The sequence below is a fragment of the Myripristis murdjan genome, chromosome 13, assembly GCF_902150065.1.
Source record: "Myripristis murdjan chromosome 13, fMyrMur1.1, whole genome shotgun sequence".
Classification (NCBI taxonomy): domain Eukaryota; kingdom Metazoa; phylum Chordata; class Actinopteri; order Holocentriformes; family Holocentridae; genus Myripristis; species Myripristis murdjan.
Genome location: NC_043992.1, coordinates 15,446,186 through 15,461,438, shown reverse-complemented (window position 1 = coordinate 15,461,438; position 15,253 = coordinate 15,446,186). Strand labels below are relative to the sequence as shown.

General features: G+C 42.1%; 2 protein-coding genes across 3 annotated transcripts; both read right to left on the bottom strand.

Moving 5' to 3' along the window:
• Nucleotides 1-47: 47 nt before the first annotated feature.
• tagln (transgelin) lies at nucleotides 48-7,126 on the bottom strand. 2 transcript variants are annotated; one of them, XM_030066758.1, is made up of 6 exons: nucleotides 6,977-7,126; nucleotides 3,173-3,215; nucleotides 1,981-2,169; nucleotides 1,492-1,663; nucleotides 1,116-1,218; nucleotides 48-931 (listed from the first exon to the last, which is right to left on the bottom strand). In XM_030066758.1, exons 2-6 carry the CDS (start codon nucleotides 3,182-3,184, stop codon nucleotides 793-795), a joined length of 615 nt encoding a protein of 204 aa, XP_029922618.1. In that variant the 5' UTR covers nucleotides 3,185-3,215; nucleotides 6,977-7,126; the 3' UTR covers nucleotides 48-792. The 2 variants fall into 2 exon arrangements, with proteins under 2 accessions (XP_029922618.1, XP_029922619.1); XM_030066759.1 differs by lacking the exon at nucleotides 3,173-3,215 and having other exon boundaries at nucleotides 6,977-7,120.
• Nucleotides 7,127-11,956: 4,830 nt separating this feature from the next.
• On the bottom strand, nucleotides 11,957-14,520 carry cbln18 (cerebellin 18). The gene is made up of 6 exons (XM_030067538.1): nucleotides 14,415-14,520; nucleotides 14,002-14,181; nucleotides 13,492-13,623; nucleotides 13,205-13,296; nucleotides 13,017-13,097; nucleotides 11,957-12,100 (listed from the first exon to the last, which is right to left on the bottom strand). The coding sequence occupies exons 1-6, from the start codon at nucleotides 14,518-14,520 to the stop codon at nucleotides 11,957-11,959; spliced, it is 735 nt and encodes a 244-aa protein (XP_029923398.1).
• Nucleotides 14,521-15,253: the final 733 nt, after the last annotated feature.

The window sequence follows — 15,253 nt, the reverse complement described above, 5'->3', positions numbered from 1 at the left end:
CCATCTGCACAGTCAAACTGTAACCCAGAATCACAAACTCACTTAGATGTATTTCAAAGTCATTATTTAATAAGACAATGTACAAAAATATTGGAGCTGATACAGCAGGCATAGCATTCTGCAAGAAGTAAGAATAGATCAATGCAACAGGTAAACTGACAAAATATTAATACGCCATGGTTTGTATCGCCACTCAATTTGCAAAGAGCGTCCCCTAAGTACGCTTAAGACATCTTGATGTTTGAGTCACACTCCAGAACCAGTTTGGATATGTCAGGAGCAGATGCCATAATTCAGACATTGGTTTTCTATGATATGAAAACAGTGGTCAGTTTTCTGTCACATGACTGTTGCTTCTTAATCTTTCTCCCAGTCCACTTAATGTATGAGAAAGGAACAGCTTGACTTTGGTATGAGATTTTCTCAGGGTTTTATGTCCAAGGAAAGTGTACTCATTGCATGTATTTGCTGGTTCCGGATTTAGGGTACTATAAAGCCTACAAAGATTGAGTTTGACTGCTGCTAATCGCAGCAAAAAGGATAAAGCAGGGTGAGCATTGCAGTGTTGGCAAGTGCATGGATCTATGTAAGGGGTTCAGGAAAAGTGTTGAAACTAGGGGGTTGTACTTGGAGGTGGTGAAGGTTTGGGGACTGAACTGTTGCAACTAGTGGAGTTCTGAAGCAGAAAAGGGGGTTTAGCGAACCGATTAGATGCTTTGGGGCTCTAAGCGGTTGTAAGGGGCATGAGGGTTGAGGGGCTGTAGAGGTTTTAGGTAATGTGGCTCAGTGATTTCAGAGAATCTGTCTGGGTCTTCCATAGCTCATGCCCTCCTGAGAGGCACCCTTGTTGGACCCCATCTGTAGGCCAATCACATTTTTCCCTGCCTTCAGCTGTTCGTCAGTGAAGTCGCGTTTGTTCTCAATGGACTTCCTGCAACAAAACATTGGAAAAAAACAAAGTCAAGGAGTGAAACTTTGAAATGCATATGATCAGCACTAAAAAAAATTCTAAAGCATAGCTGCTAGAGTTACACTCAGCCCAGATTTTAGGACTACAGTTCAAGTGTTCAGAGTTCAAAATGTAAGCCTGTGGCCATTTCTTGCATGCGACTCACTTGAAGAACCAGTTGGGGTCTCCGCTGTAGGTGCCTTCGTTCTTGGTGACAGCCAAGCTGCCCAGAGCTGACAGGGTCCTCTGCACTGCCGCCAGGTCCTTACCTGTCGTAGCACACATACAGACAGGGCTGTCAACCGAGCATCAGCCACATCATGATGGCTTTGTACACCGTCATATTCAAACTTCACAGGAATTCTTAAATATACGCTCTATCCAGGTAGACTTATTACCACCAATAATTAAATTACTTTCACCCATACCAAAGAATATGTTCCAAAAGAAGTTGTCCTTATTGCTCAAAGACATTCAAGAACTGAAAGAGTTCAGAGTTTGTTGTAACCAAGCAAAGTGAAACCATGAAAAATCCTGCTGACCTTCCCACAGGTCCACAGTCTGGAACATGTCAGTCTTGGTAACGCCGTACTTCTCAGCAGCATTAAGGAACTGGGAGATCTGCTCCATCTGTTTGAAGGCCATAGGAGAGCTCTGGATCTTCTTCACTGGCTTGTCCCCGGGGAACAGACTGTTGATCAGCTCACTCAGGATCTGTGGAGGTGGGACGGAGGGACAGGAGGTGGAGGAGAAGGAAGGGAAAGTGGGGACAGGAAGGAGATGGAGGGTTGATTCATCTTAAAACTTCATAACATTCACTTTGGGTCAGCACAACCAGACAAAATTAACTATTGTATGACAGATGTGCAGCTGTATGTAAAAACATCTCTTTTACTTGTTCTGCCAAAAACAATCCAAAGTTTTTGTTTCGTATACTGTAGAAATGTGCTCAATAGCTGCTTTTTTAATCAAATGTGGCTGGCAAAAAGTAATGCAAAAAAAATCCAGTTGACCCTAGTGTGTGTACTCACGCATCCATCTTTAAGCCAAGCCTGGAAACCCATTTTTCCCGGCTCCGGCTTGCCCACACCGGACCCACACTGGAGGTTGATCCACTCTACCAAGATCTGCTCCAGCTCAGGGTCATACTTGCTGTCGATCTTCTCCTGAACCTGCCGGCTCATCCCGTAAGATGGACCCTTGTTTGCCATGCCGACTCCCTGACAGGTGAAATGGAAATGGAGGAACAGGAGGAAGATTCACAGGGATGCAAGGTAAGAGGATGAGGAGAAAGAACCCGGTGCAAAGGGAGGAATGGTGAGAATAAATGGTACAATGCAGGTGGAGTGAAGGAGGAAGAGAGGGCAGGAGGGCACGCATGCAAGGAAGGGGTGAGATGGATTAAAGGAGAAAAAACAGAAAACTATGTCAGCTATGTCATTCAACTTCAGAAATTGTTCCACATTGTCTATTGGCAGCAGAAGAGAAGAACAGGAGATATGATGTTCAGCAGTTGAGTTTCCACAGTAATGTCCTTACCTGCGTTCTTTATACAGCAGTGTCTGCATTATGACAATATACACTTGTTCATCTGCACATTGTGTGCTATGAGCTCTGGCTGTTTAGAAACCTAGTGTGTGCGTGTGCATTGGCATCCCAGCACTGCCCCCTTTATGTTCACCACAATTGATACACACAATAGCAACCTGTCCAACACTGCAGTAGTATTTTGACATAGCTGTAAGCACAAGCAGGCTCAGACATGCGAAAAACACCAGACAAATAGCGCATATATTACCCATTTATGTAGAAATTCAAACACTGATGACATGCAGGTCAAAGGCGTGTGTATGTAAGCACAAATGCTGGGTTGGGTATCTTTACTTTCCCGAAAATGAGACAAACTGTGTCAACAGCGTTGTGTCTCCAAATGCACACCAATGAGCCGTGTCATGGCCTGTGTCTGAGGCAAAGTGGTGTACAAAGGGAGCTCTATACCAGCCAGCTGATTTTTGCATACCCTCTCTTTCACACATCTCTCTCTCTCTCTCTCTCTCTCTTTCTCTCTTTGTTGCTCTGTACATTCATCTGTGAGCACATACTCACACACACATCAACATCACTTCATTGCCATCACTTTTTTAATAAATTTTTGCTTTCATTTTGCTTTTGGGCCAACAGCCAAGTGCAAAGCCCATATCAAAGTGCTGTCAGCACCATCACCTTTGTTGCCATCTTGATGTCAGGTCACTTCAACTTCCTGTTCCTGAGGGGGGTTCAAAGTTCAAATGTTAAAGGTTTAAACCTGGAGTTGACCTCATTAGTTTCATCCGTGGCCTGGGACAGAGGAGGGTGTTGCCAAGTACAATGGTATAGTTATGCCTGTGAGCAATGCACAACGTTTTGTTTCCTTTTAGGGAGAAAATGTATCTTTCCATGGGCAGATGGAGTTTATCACTCATGGTATTTGCTGCGGTTTTCATTACATAACTTGATAGAATGTCAACTTGGGCCAAGACTGGGCTAAGATATGATATTTTCATGTTTCAAACGAGTCTGCTTCATCATACATTTATAGTCTGCAGGCAACTCAGCACAAGAAGCTGACAGGCAGATACACAGGTCTACATACTATAGTCTTCATGCCAATGGCATTAATGGACTGCAGCCCAGACTGTCTGCACACTGTGACCACCAGCCTTGTTTAATATTCACTGCCTTCCCTGTGGTGCTTTTCCTTACCACAAGAAACCAAACACACATGCAGGGCAACATACTCACTTACACACAACCACAAGTTCAGATATCTTTTCTCTCCCTCTTTCTCTCCCTCTTTCTCTCTCTCTCTCTCTCTCTCTCTCTCTCTCACACACACACACTGCTCCTCATTACCCTCATTGACATGCGTCATTATAGAATCATTACAGAGTAATGTTTGTCTGGAATGTCGTTAACTTGTCCTTTTTTCCATTGGCCTCTAGTCCTCAGCCTCATAAACAACTATTTGGACCACAATTACATGTGGTTCACGCGGAGCTCTTTGTATAGGAAGAAATAGAGGTTATGTTGACAACATCATGCACTCAATGCCCTCTGTGCTCTGCCTCTTCAGAGAGGAGAAGAGAAGAGAAGAGAAGAGAAGAGAAGAGAAGAGAAGAGAAGAGAAGAGAAGAGAGGAGAAGAGAAGAGAAGAAAGAGAGCAGATCAGAGGCAGTAGTTCAGTCCATCTCACTTCTCCGTCCTTCTTCTATGTTCCTCTCTGTCCTGTTATCGTTTTCTATCTGTGTATCCCACTCCAGCCATAGAAAGATCACATAATAGCTTTGGAGTTAAACAACACTGTGGGGGCCTAGTTTCCATTTCTGGTATTTATGTGTGTCCAGGGAACTCGTGTTATGGTTGGGACCAAGCCAAGGACTAATAACTCAGGATTAGCTGCTAAACAAGCTTCTGTGGTGCCTGGCTCTATCTTGTATGTCTGTATCTCATACCTCTATATCGCATATCAGATAGGTGCTGTTCTCTGGTTATATAATATACACACAGAGACACCATTTAAGACGTCACCAGACTATGCATTTCCATAAAACATAATGTGGGGACAGCAAAATGCACCATTTAATATGAGTACTAATACTCATGCTATTTCGATTAATTCTACTACACCACTTCTAGGACTGCTACTACTACTGATTCTGATGCTACAACTACTACTGGTAGTCCACTCCTACTACATTACTCCTACTACTAGTACTAGTATCTACTATTACTATTGCTGCTACTACCACTACTACTGGTATCTCTCATTCTCCTCCTCCTCCTCCTCCTCCTCATACTACTGTAACTGCAATTACTGTAAGAAAAAAGAAGAAAATACACAAAGGTAAACCTACCAAGAAATAAAAACAAGAATAAAGTTAGAATACAGATAATATATTCAAATAAAACCAAGTGTAGAAAGGTTTTCAAAAGGGCTAATGCTTTGTATCCCTACAATATGACATCATCACCTCCATCTTTTCTGCTCTGTGTTTGCCGCTGTGTTTCTGCATTACCATGGTAAATCTGCCTCATGCCAGAACAGGAAACCAGTGCGAGGGCTGCGGTCACTGTGGCAAACTGCGACAGCCTGAGGGGACATGGCGTCATGTAGTAGGCTTGCCTCCACTACAGTTAACCAGCTAACCACCATATAATGATTTGGCATAAACTGTCGGTGATCCATCTAAGAGAATAATCTGCTGTTTTATCGAACCCTGCGGAGAAACTCTCTTTTCGGTTTCTCACTCCACAGGTCAGAGGTGAGGCTCGGCTACAGGACAGCTGAGGCAAGCAGTATTTTGCTGGAGGGCACTTCAGCAGGGCGAATGTTTGCCAACAGTGTGGCTTGAACCTGGATCCTCCGCTCTCTGTGTTAGCTGATGCAGGCTGGCTATGCCCTTTATAGACAGAGCCCTTTCATTATATGGCTTTGGTTTATGCCAGTTCAACAGAAAGCTGTCCAGCCGCACTTTGATTCGCAAGCGCCATTTATAGAGAATATTTTCTGATACATCTCCATGTAAGAGCCCTTTATGCATCTGGTTAATACGCTAACTGGTTTTATTGCAGCTGCGTGTCTTCAATTTCTGAACATATGTCAACTCTAGAGTGGTAGTGTAGATGGCAATATCAGTTTCAGCTCATTGCCACAACACTGCACTATATACAGCTGCGGTTAACCCTTGATGTCAACCATATAAACAACTGTGCCTCTCCTCTCCAGCTGTGTGTGTGTGCTGCCACGGGGCTGACAGTGTAGATAGTGTTATCTGCCCCTGTTGCTGCTACTTAGCAAGTCAAGCAGTCCATTGGCACTTCCCCTCAGCTACTGCACGCCTGCTGTAACCGGAGTCGCTGGAAGTGTTACAGTCATGTTTCACTAGTTACCTTCACTCCACACGTCAGCGCCTTGCTTCCTTCCAGGCCTTAGATTTATATCCTGAAGCACATGTCAACATGAAACCGTGGCCATGGAAAGTTTGGATGTGTTTGAATGTCTTCTATTGGCAGTAAAGCACAGAGTATGCCTTATTGATCTATTTCTGTAGTTCTATAACCACATTTCTGCCCATTTATGAATTCTTCCTTTCTGTCTGGTGAACTCATTTGTCTGTACTTGTGTCTTCAATGAGGACGGTGTCTGCTTTTAATGACTTCTCCTGAACGAGTAGGCATCTAAAGCAACATGTATGGCAGTGGATCATTTGCTAGTGCAAACAAAGGTAAACACTGCCAGAGGTGTGTAAACCTTCCTGGCTCACCTCTCAGGTTATAAAACACAGTATATATATGTGAAAATGTTTAAATCCCCAACCACCTAACAAGTCTACATCGCTATAGCTTCAGCTTTAGTCTAGTTTGTGGATTATTTGCATCTGCCTGCTGATGAACCACATACTGCATATTGTGTATAACATTCCCACAGACTTGTACACCCATACAGGAATGAATGGGGGAACAACTGAGATGATCAGCAGGACACTTGAATAAGTTTGAGACTAATTATGACAAACTTCAACCTCAGATATAATGAACATAATGTGTGACAGTAATGTTTGCTGTGTCACTCATTCTCTGTCAAGTGCTATTGCATCTGAATGTCTCTACATTTAGATGCAATACTCTGATTTGACCTTTGATTGGTTAAATTGCTTCTTTTATAAGCACAAAATCTACATTGCATATTTTCCACAATGAGACTATCCTCTGCTAGGGTCACATTTTTTCAGAGGCTTTTGGTTAATTTTTTAAAATGTATTTTATATGATGTAGATGAGATGCAGCCAGGCTAGAAAACATCTCAGCCATTCAGACCTACTGACTGATCCAACTAATCACCTGACTGACTGCTTGACTGACCAAATGATGCCAATGATAAAACGCCAAACTTTTAGGCGACTGACTTTAACATACCATCCTACTGAAGTAGCCTGACTATCTATTTGAAATTCAACTTGTGGAGGATTAAGAGAAAATCATACTCACTGTGTGAAGGAATGGGTGAAGAGTGTATCCTCTGCTGACTATTAGTGCAGCGTGTGGGGGTGAGTGTGGATGCTTGACTGAGTGTTTGTATACGCTTCGCAGGGACCTCCCTCCAAAATGTGCCGGCTTAAAAGGACCAGATGAGGCAAAAATGACTTCACTTGTCTACCAAGAGAGGGAGAAAGGGAGGGAGAGAGAGGGAGGAAAAAAAGGAGGGAGAGAGGGGAAGGAAAAAGGAAACCTCATCCTTAAAAGGGCATGGCCTTTCTGCAGCTCTCCCTTTCCCTCTCCCTCTCTCATCCTGTCGCTCTGGTAAAAACGCCCAGCCTTATTTGGGTAGAGCCGTTTCATGGAGAGGAGAAAGAGAGTGAGAGCAGCCAGACGGCTTTGGTTTGGTCAGCAGGAATTCTCCAAATACTTTCACCACACCCCTCCTCCTTCAAACTGGCTGCAAGGAGGAGCTGGAGGAAAAGGGGGAGAAGGAGCCAGAGGAAACAGAGAGAGAGAGACACAGAGAGAGACACAGAGAGAGGGAGTAGAGATGCAAACTGGTGAATTGAAAGAACAGAGGGAGGAAAAATGGCAAGAGATGCAGGGGAGAAAATTAAGGAGGCTGTGCTGAATTTTGCCATGGTAGGAAGGAAATGATCCACAGTATTTCCACATTACATATTTTTGCCCTTCACTCCTACTGAATTTGATGTGTGGTTTTGATGAATAGGGGATAAGAAAGAAAGAAAGAAAGAAAGAAAGAAAGAAAGAAAGAAAGAAAGAAAGAAAGAAGGAAGGAAGGAAGGAAGGAAAGAAAGAAAGAAAAGAAGGGGGAAGATGGTGATATTGGAAAAAGAAAGAAATGAGCTGTGTAGAGGAGAGGAAAGGGGAAGGTGAGATGAGAAGAAAGGGAGGTGGATATAGATATGAAAACAGAGGAATAGAGTCATCACATCATCCAGGCAGAGAGCACCATTTAAGTCCTGTAAGTGCTCTTCAATGTGTGTGTGTGTGTGTGTGTGTACATCCCCCTCTCATCCCCCAACCTCCCCCCACTGATGCTAAGACATTCCCAAAACATTACAGACACCTCTCCTGGCATTCCTGTTTGAATATGGCCACATATCTTTCTATCCTATGCTTGTGTTTGTTGCCGTTTTCATCCTTGGTTGGTGCTGTGACTTCAATGTCCAAAACAAATTTCCCTCCTGGGACAGTTACGTCTTTCTCATCTTATGTAACGCTTTCCTTCCTTTCCTTCCTTCTGATCACACGTTGTGATTGAGTGAGTGCAGGCCATCAGTGCTTATATCATCACTTTTTATGGCTGCACAAGTTCAGTGGCTGCTATGTCACACTTGGGTTAGGGTGGTGAAAACTAGGAATATTAATGAATAGCTAATTATAATTAATGTAAACAAGGATGTGAGAACTTCAGACAACTAACAGCAGCATATCAGAGATAACAAGAACTGCTCGAATTTAACAAGGAAGTTTACTTCGGTGGTTAGCGACTTTTCACTGGGGAATCTGTGAATGATCGGCCTACATGTTTGACCAATTTGTATGATGTGCATCTTGATACACAACAGGAAGACAGCCTGTGCTTACGCTTCTTGGGGGATTTTCACCCTGAGTGTGACATAAATTCAAAATAGCCACTGCCACGACAATGATACTCCTTTAAGAGAGCACACAGCCAGAAACAATTATGCTCCATGGCTGGGTAATGAGTTAAAAATCCTTAATGGCTGAATGAGATACTGCCAGATTAACTTCTGGCAAGTCCCATGATTTATCTGACAAGATCACACAGACGATTGCAAGCTGAGGAACGCTGTCTCTGAGATGAACCGAATAATTCAGGAATGTTGGCAATGAGCGCAGGAAAAACATGTAGCATGCTAAATGACATTATGGTTAAAAGCCAGTTCAGATGTTGCATACACTGAACTGGATGGGCGCTTTATCACTAAGCCCAACAACCTCTATGTTCAAAAAGCTGCAAAACTGAGATGAAACATGAACGGTGGTGATCACATGACTTCCATGTTCTGTAAGTAAGAATCGAAGACAAACAGCGTGCTTTTGAATTTAAACAAGTTACTGTTGCCAAAGTATCTCTTCCTATAACACATAAATTCAACAGATGTCTGGTTCTGGTGTCAGTGGACAAAATCTAAAGTGATTCCTGTTACTACAGATAAAAAATATGATTCTCTCTGTCTTAATACTTGCAATAAACTTTATTTTAAATATACAATGTTTCATTCCTCAGACCTTCATCAGGTGAGAATGAGGGACAAAGAGCTTTACACACTTAGATAGACTGTACTTCCTAAGGAGAGGGGGAACTCTAAGCTGTCAGTCAATCAGTCCCACAGTCTGTGTGACTTTAGCCTATAATATGTCTATGTTTATCGTATTTAATGGGCCTAACAGTAGACACATTATTGGCAAAGTCAGGGAGAGAGTAGTTCCTGGACTGTAGTGTGAGTTGCTAGAGTTTAGAGCAGCTTTGGATGTAACTGGATGTAATAATCATAACCTGCTATACTTTTGACTCATGACAACGCTGCATTTTATTGCTCCTTCCATTCCTGTGATGACGTGACTGATAATTTAAGTGATTAGCTTGATAAGGTACAGAACTGGCTGTATTAAAACTATCTGGCCCTGGATTTACCAAAATGTAAATCCATGCTCGTTGGCTCCAGAGCAAGGCTATCCTGTGAGCAGCAGTTAAATTTATCAGTACAAGCTGTCCCTTTGGAACAAGACGTAAATCTGTTAGGCATCACCACCTTACTTTGAAGCACACCAACAATATTGTTGAGAAAATGGGATGAGGTGTAGGAATCAGCAGGGGGTGCTCTTCTTTTGTCACGCCAGCTGTCATGAAAATGCTCGTAACATCACTGCTATTCAGCCGCCTTGAATACGGCTCTGCTCTTTGGACCGCAGCCAAGGAGAAAGACGTCCAGAAGTTACAACTGCTTCAAAACAGACTACGCCGTCCAAACTTTCTTGGCTTCTATGCTTCACCTTGCCTTACTACTCTTTCTCTGGAAAATCAATTCCTCGGTGAAACCAGGTTGGACACACCTGCCAGAAACACAAATCACTGAGCAGAAATGCCAAGATGGGTTGTTTATCACTTCCCAAACCCAGAACAAATAATCTAAAACACACGGTTCTTCACAGAGCGTCTCTAGAGTCGAACTTGTTACCAGGTAAGGTTAAACACATCACTACCAAGAAAAGATTTAAAGGGTAAGAGTAAAAGGCAAGACATGCTTTGGAAAACACACAGCGTTTTATCAGGGATGGAGTAAGGTCAATTTTATTCTTCGAACGCTTTGGCTTACTAACTTTAACATTGGCCTTACCTTATCTCTGTATTTCATTTACCTAGATCTGTTTCTTTCCTCTTGTCTGTATACTTTCTTTCTTTGATTTTATTAGACTGTACTCTGCTAATATTTTTCTGTTTGTGTGTGTCTGTACCTGAAATATGTGTGGTGGAGGGGAGTGGAGGAAAGGAAAAAGCTAACTCCTCACCAACTATCTTTTAGTATTCTGGAGAAATTTTTTTTTTCCTGTGTAGATGTGTTCAATGAACAGGAAATCTACCTCCATCTCTATGGTGGCCACTGCTCCTCTGCTGCGGAGTGATACGGCAGAAAGTAAAAGATACAGGAAGTAAAAGATGTTTCAAGAAGTTAACAACAGGAAAAAAAAAAATTGAGCAAAACTATCACCTGTGTACTCTGTAATCATACGTATGTTTTATTTATTGGAAAGCAACATTATAAAGTGATTTTAAACTGTCTTTGAGCGGATGGAAGGCTACTCTTAAAAATGTTAGCTGTTGGCATTTAGCCTATCCAGTGCTCACCAAACAATTTTTCAAAATGGATGAACTGTCCCTTTAACAAATATTTCCTATGCTGCTGTCATCATGTCATCATGTGGGTATGATCATTATGCCATGCAACATTTGGTAGCAATTTTACAGTTTAGAAAATGCAGACTGAAGTTAGCTTTATGGTCAGTTTAAAGCAAAAGTATACTGTAGGTTGTTGTCCCTGTCGTGCTGCCAGAGCAGAGCGAGCTTATCCAATATAATTATAGAAGCTTACTAATGGAATGACTGGTATGTCCAAACTCTCACACTGTCTGGAGAGTCAACAGTCTCTGAGTGTGTGTGTGTGTGTGTGTGTGTATCTGGGACTAATCATGCATGTGTGCACACATGAACGAATGAATGTGTAAAATTATGTATGGCATGGGTTGTGTGTGTGTGTGTGTGTGTGTGTGTGTGTGTGAAGTGCTCATACATCACTATGTTTGTACAACTGAAGGAATTTACTTACACTCCGTCTGGATGTGGTGTGTCATCATTTATGGATTTCCATGGAAGGCATTTGTTTAAAGTGTGACAAAATACTGTCATAGGGCAAATACTGGCAGCTTTGTGGCATAATTATCATTTCCAGGCTTTGATTGCTGCCTGTATCCATTGTTGCATAGTTTGTATGTGTGTGTGTGTGTGTGTGTGTGTGTGTGTGTGTGTGTGTGTGTAAGCTAAAACACAAAATAGAAAAACACAGGTTTATAATCCATCAAAGAATTATTTTATTATGTCCAAATCAAAAATAGTTCACACTTCCTCTGTACACAGAATCTTTTGTTATGCAGTGTATTCGCAAGTGTGCTCTCATATGTTTTCATGTTGCAAAGGCGTTGTTCTCCTGATATGGAAAAAGACATCATGTGTGGTCCGTTGTATTTTCAAATGTTTATGCTTGCATACATATGTGTCTGCAGCAGCCTACGTGCTTGAACGGCTTGTCTCCTTTTTTTCTCTACAGCATGGGTTCCTCAGCTACAGGCCGGGACTGAAATGGATTGTGAACCTACGTCTGTTTGGGGTCATCACACGGTAACACTAGTGTGAGTCAGGAGCTCAGTTGAGCAAGGATAACTTTATGCAGCCACCCAGTTCTCATAGGTCGGGTACAGGAGGTAACCGGAAAAGATGTTTTTCTGTGCACCGGTTCCACAAAGGCTCCTCCCGTACATTAGCTCCATGTAGATCTGGTCGCCTCTCTTAAGATCCACCACCACCACCTGGGGAGACACACAGTGTACAGCAGGGTCATGCGGCCATCATACAGTGGCATTTTGCTTCAGTAATTGCATTCTACTTGACTGCTATTTCAGGTTAGGTTCTGGCACTTGAAGCGCACATCCAGCTGCTTGCTATTGGCCAGAGGGGCAAAGATGAATTTTGCACCAAATGGGGCAAAATTCTTAAAAAGAGCAAGAAATTGCTTCAGCTGAAAAATAAAGGTAGTCAAACTGGCTTCAAGAAAATCAAAGAACAGTCGATCTCCATTGCTGACAAGTATTAACTGCGATTACAGAAATGTAAAATACAGAAATTTAGAAGGGATACTGCTGATTATAGGGATGGCAAAGTTTATCCATGGCTATCAAAAAGGCAGAGAATTTTGAGACCCATTTCTTGGATTCGTACACCTGAGCCTCCAGTGTTTCTCCTCCTGATCTTTTCTACATGATTGTGATGATAAGAAGTTACAGTGAAAAATACCAGACATACACGAAGAACCAGAGAACGTTGGTCTAATCGTCAACTTGTCCAACCAGACACTGACAGAAGAAGAGACTTCATTTCTGAATAAAGGACATTTGTTCATGCCAACACCTACTCTCAATCTCATCTAGGTTTTAAGGCATAACTACAGTTTTTTCCGCTTTGTTTAATTGAAATAGTGGGATACCAGCCCACCTTCATCCACAGCCATTATTTTAGCATTTGTAAAGCTGCATTAGTGGCTCTAATCACTCAATCTACTGTTTCTCTCTTTTCTGAGATGTTTTTTTCAATTTGCAATATGATCGCTGCCTTTGTTTTAACTGACTGTAACAGAGTCTAATTTCAATTTTATGTTATCAGATAGCTTTAATTCTGCCATTCCTAATCTTTTACTACCCATTCCTGGCCACAGTATAGATGTTATACCTGAGTGCCGCTGTCCTCCATGTCTTCTCGATTTGCCTCCCACATAGATGCCACCACTTCTCCGTTCTTCATCATCTGGACCTATGCATCCGAAAATACAGATAACGAAATGTGAAGGTGCAAATGCCTTGCTATTGTCCCTCTGATACTCAGTGACAGGTCTGAAGTTTGCCGACTGGTTTGTTTACCTTATGGTAGAGGCGCTCGGTAGGGGATCCCACGTTGGAGTAGGCTCTGAAGGACATGACATAAGCACCACAACGAGGGGCAGTGAAGACACCTGGAAAGACACATGGACACTTTGTGGAGCTGATGTGAGGTAAATTAATTAAAGGAAGTTACCTTTGACTACATCTGTGTACATCTGTGTGTGTGTGTGTGTGTGTGTGTGTGTGTGTGTGTGTGTGTGTGTGTGTGTGTGTGTGTGTGTGTGTGTGTATGTGTGTGTGCGTGTGTGTGTGTGTGTGTGTCCTACCCAGAGCAGGGTTATATCCATGGCCATCATTAAGTAAGATGTTGTTGTAGGAGATGGTCACGTTGGTGGTGAAAGGACCAAAGCAGTCTGGCGTGGGAGCCATGGTGGCAGTGAAGGCAATGTGAGTGTAGTCTGAGAGAGGGAGAGAGAGGGATGACATGACAATATCAAGTGTTTGGAAAATATTTGTATGGTGATGATGATGATAATGATAATAATATTTTCTGCTATAATAATGATTGTGATATTATATTATTTTTTGTTGTAATAAATTCATACGCTGCAGAATGAACAAGGTGCCATGTTGCAAGTCACGCCAAAGTCTTGCCATAGACTATCAGTGTAATATTGATCATATAATAATATATATATTTTTAAAAATGTGTTGTATTCATCATACTGGATTTCACTCACTGGCTGTTTATGATATAAGGCCAGTATCTGGCCTCATCTTGCAGCAATCCAATATATGTCAGTGTAAGCCTACAGTGTGACTGTCTGTGTGTTTACCGAAGCTTGCCGCTATAGAGTCTGTCAGCTTCGTTAGCTTTCCCCACAGTTTCGTCATCCTCATGAAGGTGGTCTCCTCCAGTTCAAACATCTTGTTGCTTGCACAGCAGCAGCCACGCTGACGCATGAAGGCACATTCACAGTTCCAAGGTGCGCAGGTCAGCTGACCATTAAAGCTCACTGGGAAGGGATGGACGAGGGGACAGGATGAAAGGTCAAAGTGACAGGTGGAGGTGAAAATCAGGTCATAGTGGAGCATCAGGTGGATGAAGATGAGAATTAAGTTAGGAATTCATATGACTGAGGGAAATGGATGGACAGGAATCGAAAGGATGCAACAGAAAACAGGACCCACTGAGTGATGTGGCAATCTGTATTCACTGATTTGTCGATATGACAGTCGGCATGCTTACTTGCGGCTGAGTACATCAGGTCGTAGGCACTGCGCTCGGCGTCCACACTGGTGTAGAGACACAGCGCCCCCCACAGGAAGACAACTGACAAGGCAACTAACTTCATGATCTGAAAAAGGAAAAGGAAAAAAAGAAAGACAGAAAAATTATATGGTCATGCAATATGTACTTGGAAGACCAGGGTGTAATGTATAGTAACTACTGTAAGTTTTTCATAGGTATTAAATAAAAAACTAACTCTTACTACTTGTTGGAAATCCTAGGGGAAGATGGAGAGTTAAAAGTAAAAGTTGTACTAAAAGGTAGCAGAGAATATGAAATATTTGTGTTTGTACTGCCTATGATAACAATATTTCCATTTCAGACACCCAGAAGTAAAAGAAACTACAAGGAACATCATTGAGTTTGACTAATGACTATAATCTGAGGTACATAATCCAAAAAAAGTTTGGATTTAAAATGTGAACGGATGTGTTTTACTGCCAGCGTCTCAGTGTCTTAAAACACTGCTAGTCCTCATTGTAAAATACATTGCTCACTCATGAAGTATTTGAAATATTTAAAAGAGAAAAAAAAATGCATAGTTAGGCTCTGAATTCACAGATTTGGAAATCACTGACAAAAATGCATCATGTTTGATACCTACATTATGCATTAACGGCACAAAATGACATGTTATGGCATCAAATGACATATTATGATATAATGATTTCTGATCAAAGTGACAAACATACCATTAGGTTTCTGTGATCATCATCATCATTTTAGGATATAGCAACTTAACACTTACTGTATCTGTTCGCCTTGTCTCCTCGCTCTGAAACACAGTCTGCCAAATG

What these genes read in the sequence shown, in the direction of transcription:
- tagln (XM_030066758.1), bottom strand. An exon ending in CTTGGCTTAAAGATGGATGC is followed by an intron (nt 1,664 to 1,980) that starts GTGAGTACACAC and finishes CCACCTCCACAG; the next exon opens with ATCCTGAGTGAGCTGATCAA. An exon ending in GACCCCAACTGGTTCTTCAA is followed by an intron (nt 932 to 1,115) that starts GTGAGTCGCATG and finishes GTTTTGTTGCAG; the next exon opens with GAAGTCCATTGAGAACAAAC.
- cbln18 (XM_030067538.1), bottom strand. Translation starts at nt 14,520, where the DNA reads ATGAAGTTAGTTGCCTTGTCAGTTGTCTTCCTGTGGGGGGCGCTGTGT. An exon ending in CTCTATAGCGGCAAGCTTCG is followed by an intron (nt 13,624 to 14,001) that starts GTAAACACACAG and finishes TCCCTCTCTCAG; the next exon opens with ACTACACTCACATTGCCTTC. An exon ending in CCGAGCGCCTCTACCATAAG is followed by an intron (nt 13,098 to 13,204) that starts GTAAACAAACCA and finishes TCGGATGCATAG; the next exon opens with GTCCAGATGATGAAGAACGG.